The 26,385-nt window shown below is 44.5% G+C and overlaps 2 protein-coding genes across 2 annotated transcripts in view; both read left to right on the top strand.

The window, feature by feature from the left end:
* Positions 1-11,326, top strand: part of LOC148122159 (lactase/phlorizin hydrolase-like) — a 35,641-nt gene extending 24,315 nt beyond the window's left edge. The window contains exons 10-17 of the mRNA XM_087906568.1: positions 397-687; positions 1,440-1,638; positions 2,573-2,775; positions 4,724-4,833; positions 7,166-7,300; positions 7,844-8,067; positions 9,279-9,512; positions 10,339-11,326. Of these exons, the coding sequence (XP_087762694.1) occupies positions 397-687; positions 1,440-1,638; positions 2,573-2,775; positions 4,724-4,833; positions 7,166-7,300; positions 7,844-8,067; positions 9,279-9,512; positions 10,339-10,556 (1,614 nt within the window). The 3' untranslated portion in view covers positions 10,557-11,326. The remainder of the gene's footprint in view (positions 1-396; positions 688-1,439; positions 1,639-2,572; positions 2,776-4,723; positions 4,834-7,165; positions 7,301-7,843; positions 8,068-9,278; positions 9,513-10,338) is intronic.
* Positions 11,327-20,597: 9,271 nt separating this feature from the next.
* Positions 20,598-26,385, top strand: part of LOC146895001 (lactase/phlorizin hydrolase) — a 35,665-nt gene continuing 29,877 nt past the window's right edge. Inside the window, exons 1-2 of the mRNA XM_087906569.1 lie at positions 20,598-21,246; positions 25,180-25,259. Coding sequence (XP_087762695.1) covers positions 20,598-21,246; positions 25,180-25,259 — 729 coding nt within the window. The remainder of the gene's footprint in view (positions 21,247-25,179; positions 25,260-26,385) is intronic.

A 26,385-nucleotide genomic window follows, 5' to 3' on the forward strand; every position in this document is an offset into this window, starting at 1 on the left:
AATTGCGAAACTAAAATGTGATACCCATTCTTGGAACTGGGAATGTGACTCGGTTCCTTTGATAAATAAGAGTTCAAAGCCAGCCGAGACTATGTGAGGCTCTCTGTTTCTGTCTCTCTCTCGTGTGCATGGACGCGTGTGTGCATGCACAAACACACACATGCATTCACTCAGGCACACACACACACACACACACACACACACACATACACACACGTGCCTACATCGCATGGTGATATGGGAAACCATCATGGTAGCAGAGTGCAGTGTGATGCTGCCATGTGTGCAGGGCAACTTTAGTAACTGGCGGCAGGGTGTGCAGAGAAGGCTCCCCAGGGAGCTGCAGAAGGGAATGTTTTTGGTCAGATGGCTTAGACCACCTCTTGTCATCTTGAGATCGAAGGCGCCTGGAGAGCAGATGGCAAAGGACTCAGTATTTGGGACACATTTTCCCACACACCATTGAAGATTGAGAATGACGACAATGGAGATGTGACCTGTGACAGTTACCACAAGATTGCTGAGGACGTGGTGGCCCTTCAGAACCTGGGTGTGTCCCACTATCGATTCTCCATCTCCTGGCCTCGAGTCCTCCCAGACGGAACCACCAGGTTCATCAATGAAGCTGGCCTCAACTACTATGTTCGATTGATAGATGCACTGCTGGCTGATGGCATCACACCACAGGTGAGGGTGGTCCCTGGAGGCAATGGGTCAAGAGGACTCTATTTATTATACAAGAATGCTAAGATTTTATTTATTTAACCTATATATTTTTAAAATGTGCTACCTGCTTCTTATATTTATTTATATATCAGATAGGGTCATTTATTTATGCATTCATTCATTCATTCATTTATACTTGACACAAGTCTCCATTATCCCTGCAGACCTCTTACTCCTTATGTAGCTGGGGATGTTCTTGAATTTCTGTTCTGTATCCCACACCTTATAGTCTAGACTTACAGATATGCACCACCGTGCTGTATGGATGGAACCCAGGGCTTGATGCATGCTAGGCAAGACTCTATTGCCAACCCCAGAAATTGTGTGTAAGTGAGGGTGGTGTGTGGTGTGTGTGGTGTGTGTGTGGGGTGTGTGTGTGTGTGTATGTGTGTGTGTATGTATCAGAGAAAATCTTTATAGGAGTGACCACGTTCCTTCCCCCGTGTGGATCCTGGTGTTTGAACCTAGATCATCAGGTTTGGTGGCAGGCACCTGCTGAGCCATCACCCAAGCACCTAAATGGTTTTGTAACTTGGGTTTTGAATTGTCCATAGATTCACATAGTGCAGAGTTAGAGAAAAAAATGTTTTCTTCCCTGTCGTGGAGAAAGTTCAGAACTCCATGAACGTTTCCCTGTGAGTGTCCTTGCATGTCTCATGTTGCTGGCTTCCTGAGGAGATGGTTAATAGAACATTGTTCTGGCTTCCCCCCAGGTGACCTTATACCACTGGGACCTGCCCCAGGCACTACAAGACTTTGGGGGCTGGGAGAATGAGACAATTGTGCAGCGGTTTAAGGAGTATGCAGATGTGCTCTTCGAGAGGCTGGGGGACAAGGTGAAGTTTTGGATCACATTGAATGAGCCCTTCGTCATTGCTGCCCAAGGCCATAGCAGTGGGGTACATGCTCCAGGTAAATGTCCGAGATCCAACTTGCCATCTGTTTGGATAATGACATTCTTAGGACAGTGAAACCCTGGGATCCAGGTATCATGAGAAGTCACTGACAGCCAATGTGTTGTAGTCCCTACCTCCACAGGCCTGGGGAAAGGGCTCAGCTCTAAAGTGCTTACCATGCAGGTCTGGGGGGGGGGGTCTGAGTTCTCGCTAGAGCCCATGCAAAAAACAAAACAAACAAAGAAGAAAACAAGGTACAGTGACACCTTCGTAACCCTATCCCTGGGAAGGCAGAGTCAGGTGACCCTCTGGGGCTCCCATGTCCCTCAGTCTAGCCTAGTTTAGGTCCACAAGCAATCCTGTCACAGAGAAGTAGATGGTCTCTCTGTGATGATACCTAAGGCTGTCCTCTGGACTCCACCTACAGTCACACATGTCAGCACATGCTCCTGCACACACTTGCTCCTGCACACACACACTAAACTTGAAATGGATTGGGAGGTATTTCTCAAATCACAGATAGATGCATCTTCTGTGGCTCTAGTTGGCACTTTGATTTGAGCACTTGTTCTCCTGATGTGGCTATTGTCGCCCTTGGGTGTGTCCTCCAGTCCTGACTTCATGGTGTCCCCTAGAGCTCTGGGATGTCAACTGAGCATACGTCATAGTAGAAGTCCCATCAGAGGAGGGGACATAAGCCACCATAGATCAAGTACCTTCTCTCAGCCAGAGTGCTGCTGGCTGCTGCTGCCCACAAACAATCCATTCCCTTCTTACAAGCACTCTTTGGTGCCTGTTCTCCTGGGAAAGGCACTATGAGGCTGACTACTGTCTGCCCTCCAGTAGGAAGGAGATGTGGGATAGGAGTGCCAGTCTCCCAGGTGTCAAATCCCTCCTCCCATACACAGGGAGGATGGTGTTTTCTGCTGACATCCTGTGTGTGTTTCTAGGAATCTCCTCCAGGCCTGGCACGGCTCCATACACTGTCGGCCACAACCTAATAAAGGCTCACGCTGAGGCTTGGCATCTCTACAATGACAAGTACCGTGCCAGCCAGGGAGGCGTGATTTCCATCACCATCAACAGTGACTGGGCTGAGCCCAGGGATCCCTCCAAGCAGGAGGACGTAGAGGCTGCCAGGAGGAACGTCCAGGTGTGTCCTCTGGGTACCATCTCTTCTTGGCTCTCTCCTCTCCCACTGTGCTCTGAAAGAAGTAGATGGAGACCAGGAATCAAAGGTTTTAGATCTAAGCCAGTTTTGTTCTTACTTGATTTTGTGATCCTGAGGGGAAATGCTTAGCTGTTCCGTTCTTCAGGTTTTTCAACTATGAACTAGATGTTTCTTACTCAGAGGTTGCTGTGACAGAGGGGATGAGTTATTTGATTTATGTGACTGAGGGTTTTTTGTTTAAGATTCTTTTTTATTATTTATTTGGTCTTTGGAGACAGGGTTTCTGTGTATAGTCCTGGCTGTCCTGGAACTCTACGGTAGACAAGGTTAACCTAGAATTCACAGAGATCTACCTGCCTCTGCTTCCACAGTTTTGCTAATAAAGGTGTGTGCCACCACCACCTGATTTATTTTATTTTTAATTCTGTATATGGATGTGTTCCTGTTAGTACTGGAGCCAGTGGAGGTCAGAAAATAGCATCGGATTTCCAGGAATGGTTGTGAGCCACATGAGCAGGCTACTGGGCACCAAACTCAGGTCCTCTGGAGAGCAGCAAGTTTCCTTGACTATTGAACTTTCTCTCCAGCTAGAGACTGTGTTTTAAGTCTTGAAAGAAATGTCTGTGGGTTGGCAAGATGGCTCAGTGGGTAAAGGTGCTTGTCAATCCAAGCTTGGTGACTTAAATTCTATTCTCAGAACCCATGTAAAGAAGGAAAGAGGCCTGGCAGTAGTGGCACACGTGTTCAACGCACCACCTAAGAAGCAGAGGCAGGCAGATCTCTGTGAGTTTGATGCTAGCCTGGTCTACACAGCAAGTTCTAGGAAAGTCACCAAAGCTACAGAGAAGCCATTTCTTGGGGTGAAAAAAAAAAAGGAAGGAGAAGCAGCTGTAGAGAGGGCTTACCAGGTAGGAGCACTAGGCTGCTTCCAGGGGCGGTAAGTTCAATTCCCAAGAGTCACGTGGTGGTTCACCAGCATCTATAGTGTGACCCGATGCCCTCCTCTCACAGAAAGGAATACACCAGATAGAGCACTCATCCACATTTTAAAAATCCGGGAAAGAAATCAGTGCTTCTCTAGGACTGAAGAGATGGCTCCTCAGTTAAGAACACTGTTTGCTCTTCCAGAGGATCTGTGATCACATCTCAACTCACAAGGCAGCTCACAGGGTCTGTAAGTCTAGTTGTGAGGGATCATACACCCTTACACAGATATGCATGCAGGTAAACACCAATGTACATAAAACACAAATAAATGAACTTAAAAATCAGAAGGAGGGTAGAGAGAAGAGACTCCACAGGGTTGTCTTCTGACCTCCATTTGTCCACCATGGCACCACGCCCACTCCACCTCATACACACAGATGCACACACCACAGCTGCTGCTGCCACCTCCACCGCCACCAACGCCACCTCCACAGCTAGTGCTGATGATAATTTAACAAAGAAACTCATTGGTTGAGTGCTTGCTTAGCATGCATGGAGCCTGAGGTTCTGTTGTCAGCTCTACATAAGCAGGAGGGTCGGGAGTTCACGGGCATCCTTGGCTACATAACAAGTCTGGGGCTTGCCTGTGCTACAGTGAGACCCTGTCATGTGTAGGCCTCACTGGATGCAGCACTGACTTGATGCTAACTTCCTCCACTCTAACCTCTACAATAGGTTATAGAGGAGGCTGTGGCCATCACCTCTGGGTGCCAAGAGTTCCTTAAATTCTGAGGAACTCTAGCGCCCCTAGTTTCTAATTCTCCGAACAAGGATGTCCTTATACAGCCCCTGGAAGTCTGTAGTATAGTAAGCAGAGGCCAGCAGGGAACAGTCATGTGCAGTGAAGATCCTTGACCCGAGGGAGAGAGTGACCCCGATGGTACAGCCTCCCCTAGCCTGCTGGTGCCCATGTCAGTTTCAACAGTGATTTACCCCCACACAGTTCATGGGAGGCTGGTTTGCACACCCCGTCTTCAAAAACGGAGATTACTCAGAGGTGATGAAGACACGGGTGCTTGAAAGGAGCCTGGCGGAGGGCCTCAACAAGTCAAGGTCAGTGCTGTGTCCTCAGCAGTGATTGAACGGTGTGAGTGTCAGTTCCAGGAAGGGCACCGTGCCTGGAACTCGTGTCCTTGCTATGAAGATGGCATGTGATAGCATCTGTAAAACTCAGGAAGACACTTAGGGTCACCCATCACCTCTAACTCTTACAGTCTTCTGTACCTCCTCTTCTGCACATAGTTCTCAAGGGGAGGGCAGGAAGGTTTGAGGAAGACACCATTTATGAGAGTGCTCCGAAGTTACCCACTCTGCACCTTGTCCACTTGTGGCTGTCCGTTAATTCCCATCTGTTTCAGGAAGAGGGGTTTCTGATGAGATTGAGTGAGCCACTGATATATGGATGGGGCTTTTGTTTGCTTTGATTTGATTTTTGTTTTTGAAATAGAAGAAAACAAAATTGGGTGACCAAGGGAGGTGGGTAGGGTAGAGCTGGAGGAGAGGAAAACATATTCAAAACATTTTTTAGGACAAAAATATTTTCATGTTATAAAAGATGTATTTATCATATATTCAGTGTTCTGTTTGCATGCATGCCTACACACTAGAAGAGGGTATCAGATCTCATTCTAGATGGTTGTGAGGCATCAGGTGGTTTGTCAGAATTGAACTCAGGACCTTAGGAAGAGAAGGCAGCAATCTTGACCTCTAAGCCTCCTTTTCAGCCTGAGAAAGAATATTTTTTAATTAAAACAAAAGAAAACTGAGCTCAATCCTGGCACAGGAATGTGCCCGGTGAGACAGTCGTTATTAATGTTATCGTTCTCCAGGATAGCCCCAGAAACTGTCCCAAGAGTACCCGGTCCTAAGCAACTCCATTGCCTTGTTCCCCAGTTTACTTACTTGCTCTGTTTATCACCTTGAGAGAAAGCCATTGCTTGGGGACTGTCAGGCACGTGCTTTTTGTCACTTGGCCAGCAGATGGCAGTGGTTTACAACAGAGCATCCCTGCTTCCCTGCTCTGCTCTCTTCCTGGGAGCAGCAACTGGAAGTTATGGTTTCCAAGGTGCTGTTAATACTAAAGAGAGTAATAAAGGTCAGGGCAGAGTGCCCCACCACCAAAGTGATGTTCAGAACAAGGCTGCCTGTCTTCAAAACTAACACCCAGCTGGGATTGGAGGTGTGGCATGTGGAAAGGCACAAAAACATGGTCCCTGGCTTTATGGGAACAGACTCAAAAGCCCTACTTCAGCTCATCTGAGCAGCAGAGGATGATAGGAATTCAGCAGACATCCATTCCTAATAGCCTTTGAGTCTTTCTTTCAAGGTCTGCCTTCCCTCCCATCTGAGGATATTAAAAACTGTAGTTCTTACCTTGTAGTGCACACCTGTCCTGTGTAGGGCAGTCCTGATGTGCAAGACTATGCCACTGTGTCTGATGTAGCAGTCTGTTAGTGGGCATTCTAGGCCCCGCACACAGCTTTGCTCAGCAGCTACTGCACACCTGGGTCAGAACTAAGTGGTAGGGTCCATAGGCAGAGTCTGGCTCCTCCAGCAGCTGACAGGCCAGCATGGGATTCTAGTCCTCAGTACAAAGAAAACTCTAAAGATAACAGGAGCTTGGTAGACCTGGGGATTTCAGAGCCAAGGCAGGGCACTGGAGGGCTGGGCCTCAACAAAAAGCTGGGGCAGCAGAGGTCGCTGTGTCTCAGGGCTACGAGTCAGGCAGAGGAAGACTAAGCAGAATACATACAGCAGAGCTGAGAGGAGCCTGCTGCAGGGCAGGGCCACAGGGAAGCTGGACAGGGACATGGCCTTGAGGCCACAGCTGAGGGGCCATTACAGACTCCAGAGAGAGAAGCAGGGGTTGAGATCACAGGTCAGTGAAATAATCAATCAGACATGGAAGTCCACAATCCAACATTCAGTTCTCAGAACTCCCTGTTAGTAAGGACAGACAGCAGAGGGCTCCTGAATGAAGCAAGCCCAGGGAAAGAGAGGAGCCAAGTGTGAGCTGGGAGGACACGTATGACAAAGACTAAATTAAGAGCATAAAGGAATAGTTAGAAGAAATTACTTCAGATGCAGGCTTGGTTGTCAAACCTATCTTACATAATAAAACTCAGAATGTCTGAAGGTAATGGGGGGGAGTGGGGGATGCAGGTAGCGTACCCAGGACAGTGAGACCAGTGTGCAGAGTGGATCTTTGGGGAGGAGAAGGGATGTAGCAGCAGGCAGGAGCATCACCTGAAGAGCTTCCCTTTGTGGGAGCTGCTCTAGTCATAACCAGGTGTCTGGAGTTCCGAGTGCCCCTACCCTGTCCAGACAGTCTCTCCTCAAAGTGTGATTCCTCCTGATTCTTCCCCTAATGGCTCCCTCTTCCCAGGCTTCCTGAATTTACAGAGAGCGAGAAGAAGAGGATCAATGGCACCTTTGACTTTTTCGGGTTCAACCACTATACCACAGTCCTGGCCTACAACCTCGACTATCCTGCTGACATCTCTTCCTTTGATGCAGACAGGTAAGACAAACAACAGGACACCTGAGGAGGGAAGTGCTCTTTTCCCAGTGTAGATTCAGGTCTGTCATCCTCAGAACATACCTGATGGTCTGTATACCTGGATTTGCTTGATGGCTACAGCACGTAACAGCCATGTGACATTGCATCTCCCAGCTGATTTCCCTAACACTGGTCCTTGGCTTCTTTTTCAATACAAAGGCCAAACTATTTTATCTGTGCTATGTAAATAGTATAAATGCATGAAGGAAACACTGAGAAATGAGAGTAAGATATTCTTGCATGAAGCTGGGAGATGGCTCAATGGTTAAGAACACTGACTGCTCTTCCAGAGATCCTGAGTTCAGATCACAGCAACTACATGGGGACCCACTCTCTGATGGTAGCATTTACAATTCAGCAGCAGACAGGAGCTGGGGGCATGCGGAGCTGTTCGTGTTCATGTGAGGTGCCATATGTGAATAGGATTCACAGAAGGTTAGATGTCACAACCGAGGCAATTCTCTTGGTTTATAAACATGACATCTTTACCTTGTGAACTTTCAGGGGCGTGGCTACCATTGCAGACAGCTCTTGGCCAGTCTCTGGTTCCTCCTGGCTTAAGATGACCCCTTTTGGCTTCCGGAGGATCTTGAACTGGCTGAAGGAAGAATACAACAACCCTCCAATTTATGTCACAGAGAATGGGGTGTCCAGACGGGGAGACCCAGAACTCAATGACACCGACAGGATCTATTACCTCCGCAGCTACATCAATGAGGCCCTCAAAGGTGAGAGCTCCCACCTTACTGCCTGGCCCAATGAGCTCCTTCATTGCTGGAGAATCAGTGTCTGCAGGACGGTAGCCTGGCCCCTCGGGGACACTAATGACAAGGCCCTTTGCTCAGAGGATTTTGAGCATTTTTTTGAGGCTAAAATCTGAGGTCTTTTCCTACTTAGACTCACCTACCCACAGCAAGTAAACCCAGTTTCCTGAACTGGCCTGAGTTAGTTCCCCCTGCAGCCCTTAGTCTTTCTTACTGTTTGGCATCTCTGCACATTGCTTTCCTCTGTGGGCAGATGAGAGTTGTCTGGTGGCTCTAGGGCCGTTTGTTTGCAAGGTAGGAGGATTGGGGTGGTAGTTCAGGTGGGAAAGGGCTCGCTGTCCAACCGTGAGCCCTGGGTTCAATCCCAGACACCATGTGGAAAGCTGGATGTGGTGGTGGGTGCTTGTAATCCCAGCACTGGGGAGGGAGAAAATGGGGGATCCTTGGGGCTCTTTTGCTGGCAGCCTAGCCTACTTGTCTAGAAAAACAAGGTGGACAGAACCTGAGGTTCTCCTCTGGCCTATACATGCACCCAGACATAGCATTCATATGAACACACATATATACATATATGTACATATATATATATATATACCACAAATAGTTTGTAGCTATGTGTTCATATATATATATGTGTGTGTGTGTGTGTGTGTGTTATGTGTGTGTGTGTATGTGTGTGTGTGTGTGTATGTGTAAACTGCAGGCTCCTCTACATGCACCACACATAGCACTTATAAGGACATATAGCTAAAAACTTTTTGTGAGATATGTATGTAAACCCCGGGCACCTCTACATGTAAGGGAACAGACAGGAGGTCTTAACTACAGCTCAGATCTTTAGCTTCTAAATACTCCTGCCTCTCCATGGGTATATCAAGGTCCTGACTCAGACTAATCCCCTGAGCTACAGAAGAAAGCTGTGGGGTTAGCTCAGACTATCCTAGTTACATATCTAGTTCATATGACTATCCTAGTTCAGAACTGAGCCTTTGTAGAAAGATACCAATGGCCCCGCATGTCCACTGTAGAGGACCTGCTAGCACACAGGAAGGGCCTCAGAGTTGCATCTCACACTCTACAAAGCAGAACAGTGGGGACAACTATGAGCCCGGCTTCAGGAGACCTGGCACACAGGTGTCTTGATGTGAAGAGTTCACACCTGGCATCTTTTTCAGCCATTGTGCAGGATAAGGTGGACCTTCGAGGATACACGGTATGGAGCGTGTTGGACAACATCGAATGGGCCGCAGGCTTTACAGAGAGGTTTGGTGTGCACTTTGTGAACCGCTCGGACCCTTCTCTGCCAAGGATCCCAAAGGCATCGGCCAAGGTCTATGCCTCTGTAGTGCGCTGCAATGGCTTTCCTGACCCTGCACAAGGACCTCACCCTTGTCTCCAGCAACCAGAGGGTAGGTGGCGCTGGGAGGGGCCAACACTGTGGGGTCAAGGGTGAGGGGGAGCTGCTGTTTCCACCCACCTTCCTCTAGTTCCTGGCCTTCTCCTACCCTCCTGTCCCCTCCATTCATTAGCATGTGTTCCAGGTGCCTTTGGGCTGCTGCAGGTCTCTCCAGAGCCTGTCTTACCCTAGACTGGGCCCTGCTGTGGGAATGAGCAGAGCTAGATTCCTCCAGTCCTACCTCAAAGTCACTGCTGCACCTTCCTTGAGAAGGACAGACACTTCCAGGTAGTTTCTAGGTCAAGCTTAAGGATTGCATAAATAATACAGCTCGTACTTATTGGGTGACTATAAGACATAAACGGCTATGAGAATACCCACAATACTACATCAACAAGCTACAATTGCCCGGCCCTGCATCTGAACACCTAGGAAGTAGAGACAGTAGAATTTGAAGTTCAATGTCATTCATGAGTACCTGGCATAATTGAGGCCTGCCTGGGCTACATGGGACCAGTCTCAGGTGAATAAAGGATGTGGCAGTGGGGTGGGACAGTGAGATGGCTCATGGTTTTGCAGGGAAAAGCGTTATGGTGTGAGTTTAATACTAGGAGCCCAAAGTGGAAATAGAGACCTCCTGAAAATTATGCTCTGTCCATACATGAGCATCATGGTATGCACATACAAAAACACAGCCATGAAGGTGTCTATGCCAACACCACAGCGGTGAGCTTTTTGTTGTGTATGTTTGGGAGGAGGGTACTATGCAGTCTCTGGACTCCAGGATCAGCAGGACCTTTCCAGAATGCCAGAACCTAAGCTCCATTGTCCTCTCCTAGATGCTGAACCCACTGCCAGCCCTGTGAAGACAGAAGTGCCCTTCCTGGGGCTGATGCTGGGCATCACAGAAGCACAGACGGCGTTGTATGTGCTCTTCGCTCTGCTGCTTCTTGGAGTCTGTAGCTTGGTGTTTCTATTGTACAAATACTGCAAGCGCTCCAAGCACCGGGAAACACAGCCAAGTGAAAGTGAGCTGAGTCCAGTGTCCTCCTTCTGAGTAGTCACCAGCTCCTCTGTTGTGCAGAGAAGCCCTGTGCCCTGTGCCTGCTAGCACAGACTCCTGACCACAATGGACTCTTCATCAAGGCTTCCTGCACTGTGGGAGATGGTTTTTATCTTGAAGCTTTCTAAGTTCTCAGTTGAAATGAAAAAGCATCTTCTTCAGTACTGGGAAATTTCCTGTGGACTCCTAGAAGCTTGCACGGTCCTCTGTGGAAATGCAGAGACTGAACTGTCTAGTGGTTCTGTGTGTTCATTTCAGTGTCTGATGGCAGACTCCAAACTAGATAAGTAAAAGTGAAAAGCAGGTCTAACCGCGATACTACATGTCTGCCCGTAATCCTAGCACTCAGGGGGCAGAGGCAGGAGGTGCTCCAGTTTGAGGCCAGCCACAACCACACAGTGAAATCCTGCTTGATAGTGAGAGGGAGCAGGGATCGGGGGGTGGTAGAGGCCAGGGACATAGATAGTACGATGGAAAAATACTTGCCTATCAGATTCAAAGATCTGGCCTAGCCCCTCACCACCAGTGTTTGGCTAACCTTAAAAGACTGTTATGTGGTTAGAGAGATGATTCAGCAATTAAGAGCACCAGCTGTTATTTTAGAGGACCTGAGTTTGATTCCAAATATCCACATGGCAGTTCATAACTGTTGGAAACTCCAGGGGATCCAATGCCCTCTTCTGGTCTCCAGACACTCATGTGATTCACAGTTATATATGTTGGCAAAATAGACATAAAACAATAAAAATTGAAAGTAAATATAATTATGTCTGTAGTTGTGTTTCTTACAAGCATTCCTAACCTAAAGTATATATATAAAGTATAGCCCTATCCAGGGAGCTGAAGACATGGCTCAGGAGTTAAGAGCTCTGCCTGCTCTTCCAGAGGACATAGGTGTTGAGTCTCAGCATCTTACAGCAGCTAACAACTGTCTGAACTCGAGTCCTGCAGATCCAATAATCTCGTTTGGTTTCTGTGTTTACTACATGCATATGGTGCACAAACATACATGCAAGAAAGCACTATCCACATATATTATTTAAAAATCCTATTCAAAGGTTCCATGACTAGCTTGGCAGTCAGGAATTCTTCGGTGAACACATTCTTTTCTGTTAGTATGAAAAAACAGGCCAGCCTGGTCTACAAGAGCGAGTTCTAGGACACTCCAAAGCCACAGAGAAACCCTGTCTTGAAAAAGAAAATTGTAGTGTCATTTTACCCTCATCGTGTCATGTCACTTTAAAACACAGTTCCAAGACTCCTAGGACAGAGAGGACCTGAGGAAACAAGCCCCACCGGGAGCAGAAGCCAGGATTAAATCCAGTCCTGGGAGTCAACCCAGTTCCAGAACACTGGCAGATCAGGACTGAGCCAGCAACCAGATCCAGAGTCAGTGATCTCCACCAGAACAGGCCCAACTCCAAGCTTCTTCTGCAGGAAGAGATCCAGACCAAGATTTACAGAAACAGATCAAAGCCAGAAGCCTAGGTCAAAGTAAGCCTGAGATAGCAAACTCCAAGGGAGCAGACCAAAGCACAGGAGCACTGAGCTACCTCCAGGAATAGGAATAACCAACAGGGCAACTAGAACTGTGACACTGACTGTACCACGAGGAACAACCATCTGAGCTTTGGATTCACTGGCATCTAGAAGACTATTCAACAGAATCTCAGACAGCCCCAACCACACCTATTAGAGGAAAAGATGAATACAAAAGGTAAGATCACATGCTACGCCACAAAGAGCAACACAATACCAATAAAACCTAAAGACCCTGTAACTGCAAGGCCTGAACAACCAAATATGGATGAACCAGAAGAAAATGATCTAAAAAACAACTTCAAGAGAATGTTTGAAATTCTTAAAGATGAAATGAGAAATTTCCTTAAAGAAATGGAGGAAAAGACAAACAAAAAATTAAAAGACATCAGCAAATCATTTAAAGAAAACCAAGAAAAAGAAATCAAACTTATAAAAGAAACTTTTAAGGACTTGAAAACTGAAATAGAAACAATAAAGAAAACACAAGCCGAAGGAATTATAGAAACAGATATCATGAGAAAAAGATCAGGAACTACAAATGCAAGCATGAGCAACAGAATACAAGAAATGGAAGAGAGAATCTCAAGTGCTGAAGATACACTAGAGGAAACAGACTCATCAGTCAAAGAAAACGTTAAATCTAACAAAAACTTAACACAAAATATCTGTGAAATATGGGACACCGTAAAATACCAAATCTTAGAATAATAGGTAAAAAAGGAGAAGTTCAACTCAAAGGCACAGAAATTATATTTAACAAAATCATAGAAGAAAACTTTCCCTACCTAAAGAAAGATATACCTATGAAGATACAAAAAACTTACAGAACACCAAATAGACTTGATCCGAAAAAAGGTCCTCTTGCTATATAATAATCAAAACACTAAACATACAGAGTAAAGAAAGAATATTAAGAGCTGCAAAGGAAAAAGGCCAAGTAACATATAAAGGTAGACCTATCAGAATTACACCTGACTTCTCATTGGAGAGAATGAAAGCCAGAAGGTAATGGTCAAGCATTATGCAGACATTAAGAGACCACAGATGCCAGCCCAGACTACTATACCCAGCAAAACTGTCAATCACCATGGAAGGACAAAACAAGATATTCCATGACAAATCTAGGTTTAACCAATACCTAGTCACAAACCCAGCCCTACACAAAATACTAGAAGGAAAACTCCAACCCAAGGAAGATGGCTACACCAACAAAAACACAGACAATTGATTATCTCATTAGAGCAAATCCCAAAGAAGAAAAAAAATGCACAAATTAACATCACCAACAATGAAAACTAAATTAACAGGAGATAGCAACCACAGGTCATTAATATCCCTTAATTTAAATGGACTCAACTCATCTATAAAAAGGCACGGGCTAACAGATTGGATACGAAAACAGAATCCATCCTTCTTCTGCATACAAGAAATGCGTCTCAACCTCAAGGACAGACATTGTCTTAGAGTAAAAGGTTGAGAAAAATATACCAATCAAACGGACCTAAGAAACAAGCAGGTGTAGCTATCCTAATATCTAACAAGATAGACTTCAAGCTAAAATCAGTCAAAAGAGACGAAGAAGGTCATTTCTTAATTGTCACAAGAAAAATCCATCAAGAGGAAATCTCAACAATGAACATCTATGTCCCAAATACAAGGGCACCCTCATATGTCAAAGAAACACCTCTAAAGCTTAAATATATAGTAAACCCCACACACTAATAGTGGGAGACTTCAACACTCCCCTCTTGCCACGGGACAGGTCAATCAGACAAAAATTGAACAAAGAAGTAAGATAACTAACAGATGTTATGACTCAAATGGACTTAACAGACATCTATAGAATATTCCATCCAAACAGAAAAGAATATACTTTCTTCTCAGCACCTCATGGAACCTTCTCAAAAACTGATCACATACTTGGTAACAAAACAAACCTTAACACATACAAAAAAAATTGGAATAACCGAATGTACCTTATCAGATCACCATGGTTTAAAACTAGAAATCAACAGCAATACTAGTTCCAGAAAACCCACAAACACATGGAAATTAAACAATGCTCACCTGAATCATCAACGGGTCAAGGAAGAAATAATGGGATAAATTAAAGACTTCCTAAAATTCAATGAAAATGACCACACAACATACCCAAATTTATGGGACACAATGAAAGCAGTGTTAAGAGGAAAGTTCATAGCACTAAATGTCTACATAAAGAAGCTGAAAAAATCCCACACTAGGGAATTAACAAAACATTTGAAAACTTTAGAACAAAAAGAAGCAGACTCACCTAAGAGAACTAGACGGCAGGAAATAATCAAATTGAGAGCTGAAATCAGCAAATATAGGAACAAAGAAAACAATACAAAGAATCAATGAGACAAAGAGTTGGTTCTTCAAGAAAATCAACAAAATAGACAAACCTTTATCCAAACTAATCAAAAGACAAAGAGAGAATATCCAAATAAACAAAATCAGAAATGAGAAGGGGGACATAACAACAGACATGAAGGAAATACAGAGGATCATCAGGTCATATTTTGAAAACCTGTACTCCACAAAATTGAAAAATTTAAAGGAAATGGACAATTTTCTGAATAAATATCATTTACCAAAATTAAATCAAGACCAGATAAGCAAATTAAACAGACTTATAATGCTGAAGAAATAGAAACAGTCATCAAAAATCTCCCAACCAAAAAAAAAAAAAAAAAGCCCAGGACCAGATCGTTTCAGCTCAGAATTCTACAAGACTTTCAAAGAAAAACTAATACCAATACTCCTCAAATTATTCCACACAATAGAAACAGAAGAAACATTGGAAAACTCTTTTTATGAGGCTACAATTACCCTGATACCCTAACCACAGAAAGACATTACTAAGAAAGAGAATTACAGACCAATCTCACTCAAGAACATTGATGCAAAAATACTAAATAAAATACTGACAAATCAAATCCAAGAAGACATCAGAACCATCATCCACCATAATAAGTCGGTTTCATCCCAGCGATGCAGGAATGGTTCAACATATGAAAATCTGTCAACGAAATCGACCATATAAACAAGCTGAAAAATAAAAACCACATGATCATCTCATTAGATGCCAAAAAAGCTTTTGACAAAATACAACATCCCTTCATGATGAAGGTCTTGGAGAGAGCAGAGATACAAGGGGAGCAGAGAAAAATGTAGAGCTCAAAAAATATATATATAAAAAAATAGTGTACCATGACAGGCAGTTAATTGTTAACCATTCTTAGCAAAAACAAAATAAATAAATACCAGCTAGAGAATATTGAAAATTAAACTAATTATGTATTAATTTTTTAACTATTTCAATTCAATACAGAATTCCTCTAAAAACAGAATCTCAGATTGACTTTTTTCATTTACTTTTTTTAAAAGAGTAAAAGCCAGGTGGGAAATCTGAACAGAGATATAGAGAGGAAGTAGGCGGAGTCAGGGAGAGCCCATGTACTGCCAAAGAAGGGCTCCAGAACCTTAGCTGTAGGCCACAGCCTTGTGGTGTTGCACTGAATAATAGAAATGGATTAATTAAAGATAAAAGAACTATCTAGCAATACACCTAAGCTATTGACAAAACAGTGTTGTGTAATTATTTGGGTCTGGGTGACTGTGAGTTGTACCTAAATCCTTTGAGAGTCTCTCTCTCAAAATTGATACCTTATGCAGATCACAATGTAACAAATTCTATGTTTCCTTGGGATGTTTTCAGACAGGGTTTCACTGTTAGGCCCTGACTGGCCTGTGACTCTCGTCGTAGACCAAGCTGGCCTTGCACTCACAGAGCTCCATCTCCATGTCTCCTGAGGGCCAGGATTAAAGGCTCGCATCACCATGCCCAGCTAGAGAATCTTTAAAAGCTGTGTTTTCTTTTTTCTTTTTTTTTAATTTTTTATTTTATTTTATGTGTATCAGTCTGTGTGAAGGTGTCAGATCTTGCAGTTAAAGAGTTGTTAGCTGCCATGTGGGTGCTGGGAATTGAACCCAGGTCCTCTGGAAGAGCAGTCAGTACTCTTAACTACTGAGCCATCACTCCAGCCCCCCCCCCAAAACTGTGTTTTCTTTAAAAACTCTAAATAACTATGTGAGGGCATATACCTTTAACCTTGGCACTTGGAAGATCTCTGTGAGTTTGAGGCCAGCCTGGTCTACACATCATGTTCCAGGGCAGCCAGGGTTAGAATGTGAGACTCTGTCTCAAAGAATAAAGTAACATGAAGAAAATAACTTTTGAATGGCCAGAGAGATGGCTCAGTGGTTAAGAGCACTTGTTGTTCTTCCAAAGAACCTAAGTTCAGCTCCTAATACTCACATAAGTGAGCTCACAACCATCTGTAGCTCCAGGTCCAGGGGATTTGACACCTCTGGTCTCTGAGAATATCTACACTCTCATCCAAACTTCAAACTCCCCACTTTTTTAATTTTATTGATTTTTATTGAGCATTTTTCTCTGCTCTCGGCCCTTCCTGTCCCCTCCCAGCTCTACCCACTCCCATGGCCCCCATGCTCCCAATCTACTCAGGAGGTCTTGTCTTTTTCTACTTCCCATGTAGATTAGATCCATGTACATCTCTCTTACGATCCGCATTGATGCCTAGGTTCTCTGGGATTGTGATTTGTGGGCTGGTTTTCTTTGCTTGATGTTTAAAACCACTTATGAGTGAGTACATATGATAATTGTCTTTCTGGGTCTGGGTTACCTCATTCAATATTATGTTTTCTAGATCCATTCGTTTTCTTGCAAATTTCAAGATACCATTATTTTTTTCTGCTGTGTAGTACTCCATTGTGTAAATTACCACATTTTCCCTATCCATTCTTCAGCTGAGGGGCATTTAGGTTGTTTTCAGATTCTGGCTATGACAAACAATGCTGCTGTGAACATAGTTGAGCCCATGTCCTTGTGGGATGATTGAGCATCCTTTGAATATGTACCCAAAATTGGTATTGCTGGGTTTTGAGGAAGGTTGTTTCCTAATTTTCTGAGAAATCACCACACTGACATCAAAAGGGGTTGTACCAGCTTGCATTCCCACCAGCAATGCAGAAGCGTTCCCTTTTTCCCCCAACCTCTCATCAGTGTTTTTGATCTTGGCCATTCTTACAGGCGTAAGATGTAATCTCAGAGTTGTTTTGATTTGCATTTCTCTGATGACTAAGGATGTTGAAAATTTCCTTAAGTGTCTTTCAGCCATTTTAGATTCTTTTATTGAGAGTTTTCTGTTTAGGTCTGTACTCCATTTTGGGGGAAGGGTGGGTTATTTATTATTTTGATGACCAATTTTTTGAGTTCTTTGTATATTTTGGAGATTAGACCTCTGTCTGATGCGGGGTTGGTGAAGATCTTTTTCCATTCTATAGGCTGCCCAGGTTGGTATTCTTTCAGTTACTAAATGTGCTATTGTGTGGACCGTGTGGTAGGGACTGAAAAGTTAGCCTGCATGGAGGCTCACAAATATCACAAACATAGAGGATCAAGCATTTCAGATAAAGGTAGACACCAGTGGCTCACTTCTCTGGTCCCAGCACTTAGCTGGTTCAGTTAAGAGAGTTCAGGGATTCTACTGGCTGCACAGAAAGGTGCAGTCTCAACAGGAATGAGGGAGCACACAGCGAAGCTCACCAGCGCTTTCTGCTGCTTGATGCGCTCTCGAGCCGCTCGGTCTTCTGCCTTTTCTCTGCTTCTTTCTTCTAACATTCTTTTTGCTAATTCCTCCTCTTGTTTCCTCTTATAATCCAACATTTCCTTTCCAGTTTTTCTCCTTTCAATTTCCTTCTTAATCTCTCTCTGAAATAAAGAAAAGTGTGATGAACCCAAACCATAATCCAATCTTCTGTCCCAGACAATATTCTGATGTAAGGAAAGCTGAATATAGAGTGCAGTTAATCTGTCTGCTGCTGAGATGGCTCAGTGAGTACAAGTGCCTGCCGCCAAAGTTGACTCTATGGACCCACATGATGGAAGGAGAAGATGATTGCCGAGGCAACCGGTGTCCTTAAATCACTGAGCCGTCTTCCCACTCCCATCCCCGTTTCGATTCTCTGAGTTTGGTTTTTCTAGACAGTCTTACTAGCTCTGGCAGATCTCAAAGTCACTATGTCTGCTCACCTGCCCTCAACCTCAGAGATCCACACACCTCAGCCTCCTGAGTGCTAGTTAAAGATGGGCATCACCCATGTTTCACGGGGAACAGATTGGAGAGGGGTTTGTGTTTCTTGTGTCAGATTTCATCTGGTTTGTCAGAACACAAATGATTTTTTTTTCTCTTGGTATTTTCAAGTTAGTGTCCTTGTACTAAGTGGGGAATGTTCATAGCAGCATTGTTTGTCATAGGTAGAATCTGGAAACAACCTAAATGCCCCTCAATCAAAGAATGGATAAGGAAAATGTGGTACATTTACGCAATGGAGTACTACACAGCAGAAAAAAATAACAGCTTGAATTTTGCAGGAAAATGGATGGAACTAGAAAACATTATTCTGAGTGAGGTAACCCAGACACAGAAAGACAATTATCACATGTACTCACTCATAGGTGGTTTTTAAACATAAAGCAAAGAAAGCCAGCCTAGAAACCACAATCCCAGAGAATTTACACAACAATACGGACACTAAGAGAGACTTACATAGATATAATCTACATGGGAAGTAGAAAAAGGCAAGATCTCCTGAGTAAATTAGGAGCATGGGGACCTTGGGGAAGGGTTGAACTGGGAGAGGAGAAGCAGGGACGAGAGCAGAGAAAAATGCTCAATAAAAATCAATAAAATTAAATCAATAAATTAAAAAAAAGTGGGAAGTTTGAAGTTTGTTGTTGTAACCTTCATTCCTGTCAGGAATGAAGATTATTTAAGAGACCTACAACCCTGTTCCTATCAGTAGAGACCAATTTGAACAAGGAACCTCTTGGAATTAGGATTTCCCTGGAATTCCATGCAGCCTTGGGGTAGGGCAAGAACAAAAGCTGAAACTGAGTTCCAGTCAGGGAGGGAGCTTGTCTTCCGGGAAGGAACTGCACACAGGCACACAGGTCAAAACTTCTCAGACCGCTCTGCAGGAGAAACTGAATGGACAGTGAGGTGCAGGGACACACCTTGACCAGAACTGCTGAGCTGTGCCCTTTATTTAACCTTAAACATCATGGACTGGAGAGATGCCCAGTGGATAAGAACACTGCTGCTCTGCGGAGGACCCGGTTTGATTCTCAGCATCTGTGTGGTGACTCAAAACCATGTGTAACTCCAGTTCCAGGGGATCCAACACCCTCTTCTAGCCTCTGAGGCCACCTGGCGTGCATGAGGTGTTTCTCTGTGTTGCCCTGGCAGTCCTGGGACTCACTTAGTAGACCAGGTTGGTCTGAAACTCACAGAGATCTGCCTTCCTCTAACCTGAGAGCTGGGATTAAGGACATGTCACCACCATCTTGCAAATAATCTTTAAAAATAACAAAACTCATGTCACAACACTGAAGATGGAGCTAGAAGTTAGAAGTTCAACACGCCCCTTTATTTTCTCCACCATGCCCACAAGTGAATATTCTTTCTGCTTTTTTCACTGTTATGTATCTGGCATTTGGGGGCCTTAGTGACTGAGCTTAGCCTGTTGGGCTACCAGGGTTCAGACACCCTAACTGTAGCACAAATATTGGAGTTCAACCCAACAACCAGAAAAGCAAAGCAGCCAAGCCACTAGAGAAGTTTTTCCTCTACCAAGGCTGGGCGACCACAGACTCAGCAGACTAAGCCTCTCTCTCCTCCCATTTTATATCCCTGTAATGCTGGGATTCAGGGCATATGACTCCCTAGTACTGGGATTAAGGGTATGAGCCACCACCACCTGCATTTCTTTCTGCATTGATCTTGTGTAGCCCAGGGTGAATTTTAACTCACAGAGATCCATCTGCTCTGTCTCTCAAAACCTGGAATTAAAGGTGTGTACCTCCACTGCCTAACCTCTAGTGTCTTAGCTTTGCCCTCTTATATTTAGGCAAGCTTTATTTATTATATCAGTATACCTAACAATTCCAATAACATTATCTCACGGTTTGTGCATTTGCAAAGACTAGGGTGGAGTAGACAACTTGATGGTAAGGTACTTGCTGTACAGCAACGAGGACCTGAGTTTTGATGCTCAGTGTCCTTGTAAAACACCAGATGTGCTGACATGACTGTAATTCTGCACTGAAGAGGCTGGGACAGGCAGCTCCCCAGGGCTCACAATCGGGGAAGACGCCCAAGAATTACCTCTGGCCTCCACATGTTTGTGCACACACAAGTTCATGAATATGTATACAGAAGCACAAGACAATTTTCTTTCTAAAGATTACACTGGTTAAACAAAGCTCTAATTTAATGATCATAGATAACACGGTTAAATATTGTGTGGATAATCACTGTATTTTACAGCCTCATCAGTGTTATAAGATCTGGATTTTTTCCACATGCTTCTAACAGATCCTTGAACATGGATCTGCCCTGGACAGCCCTTTTCCTGAGCATGGTCCTCCTGAGTCTTTCATGCCAGGGGACTGATTGGGAATCCGACAGAAATTTTATTTCAGCCGCTGGTCCTCTTACAAATGACTTAGTGCTTAACCCGAGCCATCCACTGGGAACCCAGGGCTCTGGTTTTGGACTTGGCAGCAAGGACTTCTACGTCTGCCAGCAGCCATTGCCCTCTTTCTTGCCACAGTACTTGAGCAGTCTTCGTGCCAGTCAGGTCACCCATTACAAAGTACTTCTATCATGGGCACAGCTTCTGCCAACGGGAAGCCCCAAGAATCCAGACCAGGAAGCGGTGTGGTGCTACCGACAACTCCTGCAGTCCCTGAAGGCTGCCCAGCTTCAGCCCATGGTGGTCCTGTGCCACCAGACGCCACCCACCCGCGGCACCATCCAGAGAGACAGGGACTTTGCTGACCTCTTTGCCGACTATGCCACGTTCGCCTTCCAGTCCTTTGGGGACCTTGTTGAGATCTGGTTCACCTTCAGCGACTTGGAGAAAGTGATCCTGGATCTTGCCCCCCAGGGTTCGAAAGCTTCTGCTCTCCAAACCCTCAGCAAGGCCCACAGGAAAGCCTTTGAAGTTTACCACAGAGAGTTCTCTTCTCAGGGTGAGTACACACAGACGTGGTGGCCCGTGAGCAGCTCTCACCACCCTCCTCCGTTTGCTTCTTAGGCAGGAACTGATGCCTCTCTCATTGCTGCCCTTCCATGAGACCCCAGATCTAAGCATTATTGAGAATCCATTCCCAAAGGGGACAGAGATATAAACTCACAGCATTTGTCTGAAACCCCTTTTCTCTTCCGTTGAGATAGTGTCTCTTGTAGTCCGGGCTGGCTCACTGTGAGGTCAGAAGATAAGTTTGAACTTCGGATCCTCTCGAATTCACATCCTGAGTTCCAAAATGACAGACACGCCGCCACAACCAGTTTTATGCAGTGCTGGGGCTTGTGCGTGCCAGGCAAGCGCTCTAACCACTGAGCCATATCCTAAGCTCCTGAAAATTGTGTCTGTCTGTGCATGTGTGATTTTATTTTTTATTTTTTTATATGGATGTTTTCTCTACAAACATCCAAGCACTATGTGCATGCCTGTGCCCTCAGATCCCCTGGAACTGGAGTTACAGAGGGTTTGAGTTGCCGTGTAGATGCCAGGAATCAAACTAGGGACCTCTGGAAGAGCAGCCTGTGCTCTTATTGCTGAGCCATCTCTCCAGCCCTTGAAAACTATCTTCTAGACCCTTCCTCAGGGTTAAGTCTGAGCAACTGTCTTTCTCTGCCCTTCCTTGAAGGGACGTTTATAAAGTCAGGATTCCTCCCACATTCTTCTAACAGCTCCTTGAATCTGGAGCTGCCTTGGAGAGTGCTCTCCTGAGTCTCTACAAGGAGACCCGACTGTGGTTCCCCTTCTCTTACGGAAACAAGTGTGTACCTTTTAGCTGGAGCTTACAGTGCATCAAGTGAGGCAAAGATAAATAACACAACGATGCATAATGAGAAGATTATGATTTGTAAACGTAGGATGGAGACTAAAGCGAAAACCTTGCCCACGAGAGGCAAGTGCTGTACAACTGTACTGACTTATTTTTACTAGGAACGAAGTATATCACAGCAACTAGTGCTGTGTGTAAATTCCTGCCACCTTCTGATCATTCCTTTTGATATGGCCTTCAAACTGAAATTAGCCAGGTGTGGTAGTGCATGCCTCTAAATCTAGCACTAAAAAGACTGAGTGTGAGGATTGTAAGTTCAAAGTCAGCCTGATGTGCAGATCTATGAGTTCAAGATCAGCCAGTGCTACGTAGTGAGAACCCCATCTCCCCAAATAAGAAAAGAGAGAAAAAATGAAGTCAGTGTTTGAAAATAGCTGCATTCTTTAAGACCTCAAAGCATAATGCTGTTTACACCATTGCTACAATGTTGCTGTTCTATCCTATTCTGTCAATTTTAAATGATGTATTTTTTGTTATACATAGTGTGAATATAAGAAAGTAAACTCTTAGCTGGTCATAGTGCTTAAACCTTTACAATTCAAGTACTTGCAGGCAGAGGCAGGTGGGCCTCTATGAGTTCAAGGCCAGTCTGGTCTACTTTCTGGGAATCTGTCTTGGGGAAAAAACAAATCAAAACCCAAAAATTTACCAATAAAAAATAAAAAGAATCTAACTTTTTCTGTTAAAACTTTAAAAGCTAGGTGGGTTTTTGTAGTAAGAGGCCGCCAGTTAGTTCCTGGCTGCTCAGCCCCAAAATAACCACACAGAAATTGTATTAATTAAATCACTGCTTGACCCATTAGCTCTAGCTTCTTATTGACTAACTCGTACATATAAATTTAACCCATCTCCATTAATCTGTGTATCGCCACATGACAATGGCTTGCTGAGTAAAGTTCCAGTATCTGTCTCTGGTGGGGCTACATGGTTTCTCCCTGACTCTGCCTCTTTTCTTCCAATATTAAGCTTAGTTTTCCCTGCCTAGCTCTACTCTACCCGATTACAGGCCTAAGACAGTTTCTTTATTAGCCATTGGTATTCACAGCATACAGAGGGGAATACCATATCAGGTTATAGTGATGTAAACCTTTAATCCTAGTACTGAGGAAGCAGAGGCAGGTGGATATCTGAATTCAAAGGTCTACGGAATGAGTTCCAGGACAGCTAGGGCTACACAGAGAAAGCCCATCTCCAAAAAACGATCATACAAAAAAAGAAAAAAAAACAAATTTAAATGAACAATATGGTTGAGTGCTTGCGTAGCAGAGTGCTTGCCATTCATGCAGGAAGCCCTGGGTTCCAATTCCTGCATTGCATGAACTGGGCATAGTGACACATGTCTGTAAGCCAAGCACTGAAAAGGTGGAAGCAGGATGGCCAGAAGTTCAAGGTCGTCTTGGGAGCTGAAGGTAGAAGAATCAATTCTAGGTCATCCTTGTCCACTTGGAAATTTGGAGGCCAGCCTGGACTACATGAAACCCTGTCTTAAAAACGGCATTGGGAGTCAAGGTGGTGAAGAGATGGCTCCTGATTGGCTAGGAGTTATTGCTGTCTTCCAGAGGACCAGAGCTTAGTTCTCAGCACCCACATCAAGTGGCTCACAATCACCTGTAAATCCAGCTCCAGGGGATTCCACACTTTCTTCTGGCCTCTGTTGACATCTATATATGCATTGTATATGATTACATAGACATAGCAATATCCACATAAATAAAACAACTATGTATTGTTAAAAGGGTTGTTATGTTCCTGGGCACATCTGTATCTTGACTCTAAATCTGAAGATGGGTCCTGACGTTAGCTTTCTTTTTCTTTTTACGTTTTCCTAAATTTCATATATTACTTGTGTATGTGAATCAGATTTTTTTTTCATTTGAGTTTATGGTTTGTGTGTGTGTGGATATATGTACGTATTAAATAGATTTAATGTCCTATTTTTGTTTCTTTGTTTTTGATTTTTTTTTTTTTGGTTTGGTTTGGTTTAGTTTTTCAAGATAGGGCTTCTCTCTGTATTCCTGACTGTCCTGTAAGCTCACTCTGAAGACCCTGCTGGCCTCAGACTCAGAGATCCCCCTGTATCTGCTTTGTAAGTGCCGCAATTAGAGGCATGCACCACCCCCACCCAGCAGCTCTGTATTTCCTATCCTTGTTCTCCAGGCAGTTGTGGTGCACACACAAGCTTGAGAGCAGTCACCATGCTGCGGGAGAGCTAAACAAAACACATGCACACATCAGTGTTTCCTTTGTTTCCCCATCAAGGCACAGTAGCTGCAATGAGGACAGAGACACAGAAGTTCCGGAGAGCACCCTGACTTTGGTTTTGTTTGTGTTAGGTGGCAGCTCTGTCCTGACTGTCCAGAGATATAGCTGGGGATATAGCCGAGATGACCTCAGGCTTCTGATCCTGCTTGCTTCTCCTTCTCAAGTGCTGGGATCACAGGCCTGTGCCACCATGCCTGGTTATGCTGTGCTGGCTATCAGTCCCTGGGCTTGTCATTCATTCATTCATTCATTCATTCATTCAATCCCTGGACTTGTTCATTCAATCAATCAATCACAAACCTATACAATCAATCAATCAATCAATCCCTGGACTTGAATGAGCTCTCTACCAATGGAGCTGCATCCTCAGCCTGGAGCACTGTGCCTTTAAATAGAGTTTGGAAAACGGTTCTCTTGTCACGTTGGGATAATTCTTTCTATGCTGACTTTTCCAAGTGCTCTCTATGTGGGTCTTGATTCGTACACAACAGTCTCTTAGCCTGGCATGGTGACACACAAGTTTAATCAAAGCACTTGGGAGGCAGAGACAGGAAGATCTCTCTGTGAATTCAAGGCCAGCTGACCTCCAAGACAGCCAGGGTCACACAATGAGAATGTGTCTCAACAAAATCTGAATAAAAACCAAACTAATCTCTTAGTGAGACATTGTATTTTTAGCCACTTTGTTTTCTGGAGTCTGTCAGCTGCTAAAGAGAAGTCATGGTCCTGATCTATCCCTTCAGAAGCTCCGCCCTCCCTCAACTACTGCTCTTTCCTGTTTGGTTCCAGGAGGAAGGCTCTCTGTGGTCCTGAAGGCTGAAGATATCCCCGAGCTCCTGCTAACCCCATCCTCGGCTGCACTCACCAAGGTAGATGCAGCATCTGTAATGCCTAGGGAGAAATGTGATTGTGTTTATTTATTTTGAGATGAGGCCTGTGTAAGAGGAAAAGAGCTTGAGGCTGCTCAGTGACTGTGGCACAGGTGTATTAGTCAACCTGAGAAGGGCTGTCACCAGAGAAGAGGAGACTGAGCTTCTCCCACGGGCTAGGGTTTTATCAGGGATGGGGAGGAGGGTTGGTCAGAGGGCAGAGGGTGGGTTTGGCCAGGGTTGTTGTTAATCTAGGACATGCAGGAATGCTACTTGTGCTGACTTCATGACACTGACTTAGGGAAATTGGAACTGTTAGTCTCACGAGTGGGCAGGGGTGGGGTTGGTCCTCAGGCTATGATTAATCACAGAGGATGGCAGAAGCAGGGGGATCTCTGTGAGTCTGAGATCTCTGTGAGCCTGGGCTACTAGTGAGTTTCAGGACTAGAAGAGATACATATTGAGACTCTGTGTCAAATAAAACAAAACAAATATACTTCTGGCACCCAATTGGTCTACACATATGCACAGAGAGAAAAAAAACATTAAGAGATGGTAATTTATTAAAATATATTTATATACTTCTGGGAGTTGAAGAGATGGCTCAGTGGTTAAAAGCACTGGCTGCTCTTTTCCAGAGGATCCAGGTTCAGTTCCCAGCACCCACATGAAGGCTCACAACCTTCTGTAACCTCCAGTTCCAAGGAACCATTGCCCTCTCCTGGCTCCCTTGGGCTCTCGTACATGCTGTATAGAAAAGAAAATAAATAAGGCTTATAACCAAAATATATGCCTTAGAGTACCATCCTGATTATATCCTCTGTGATTTTTAAAATTATAACTTATTTTTTGTTTTGGTTTTTTATTTTTGTTTTGTTTTGTTTGTTTTCGAGCAGGACTTCCCTCTGTATCCCAGGCTGACCTTGAACTCTTGGTCTCTGGCTACCATTTCTGTGGTCTGAGTGACAGGCATGCAGCACCGTGTGTGATTTTACCATATTCTATTGTCAAACGGTCTCACAGAGTAGCCCAGGCTGGCCTCAGATTTGGTCAATCCTTGTCTCAGCCTTAGGCTGCTAAAGACTCAGGTGTCCCCACTATTTCCTCTAGTAACTGTTATTTGTTC

This window comes from Myodes glareolus, chromosome 5 (genome assembly GCF_982192425.1).
Source record: "Myodes glareolus chromosome 5, mMyoGla1.1, whole genome shotgun sequence".
NCBI classification, from domain to species: Eukaryota; Metazoa; Chordata; class Mammalia; order Rodentia; family Cricetidae; genus Myodes; species Myodes glareolus.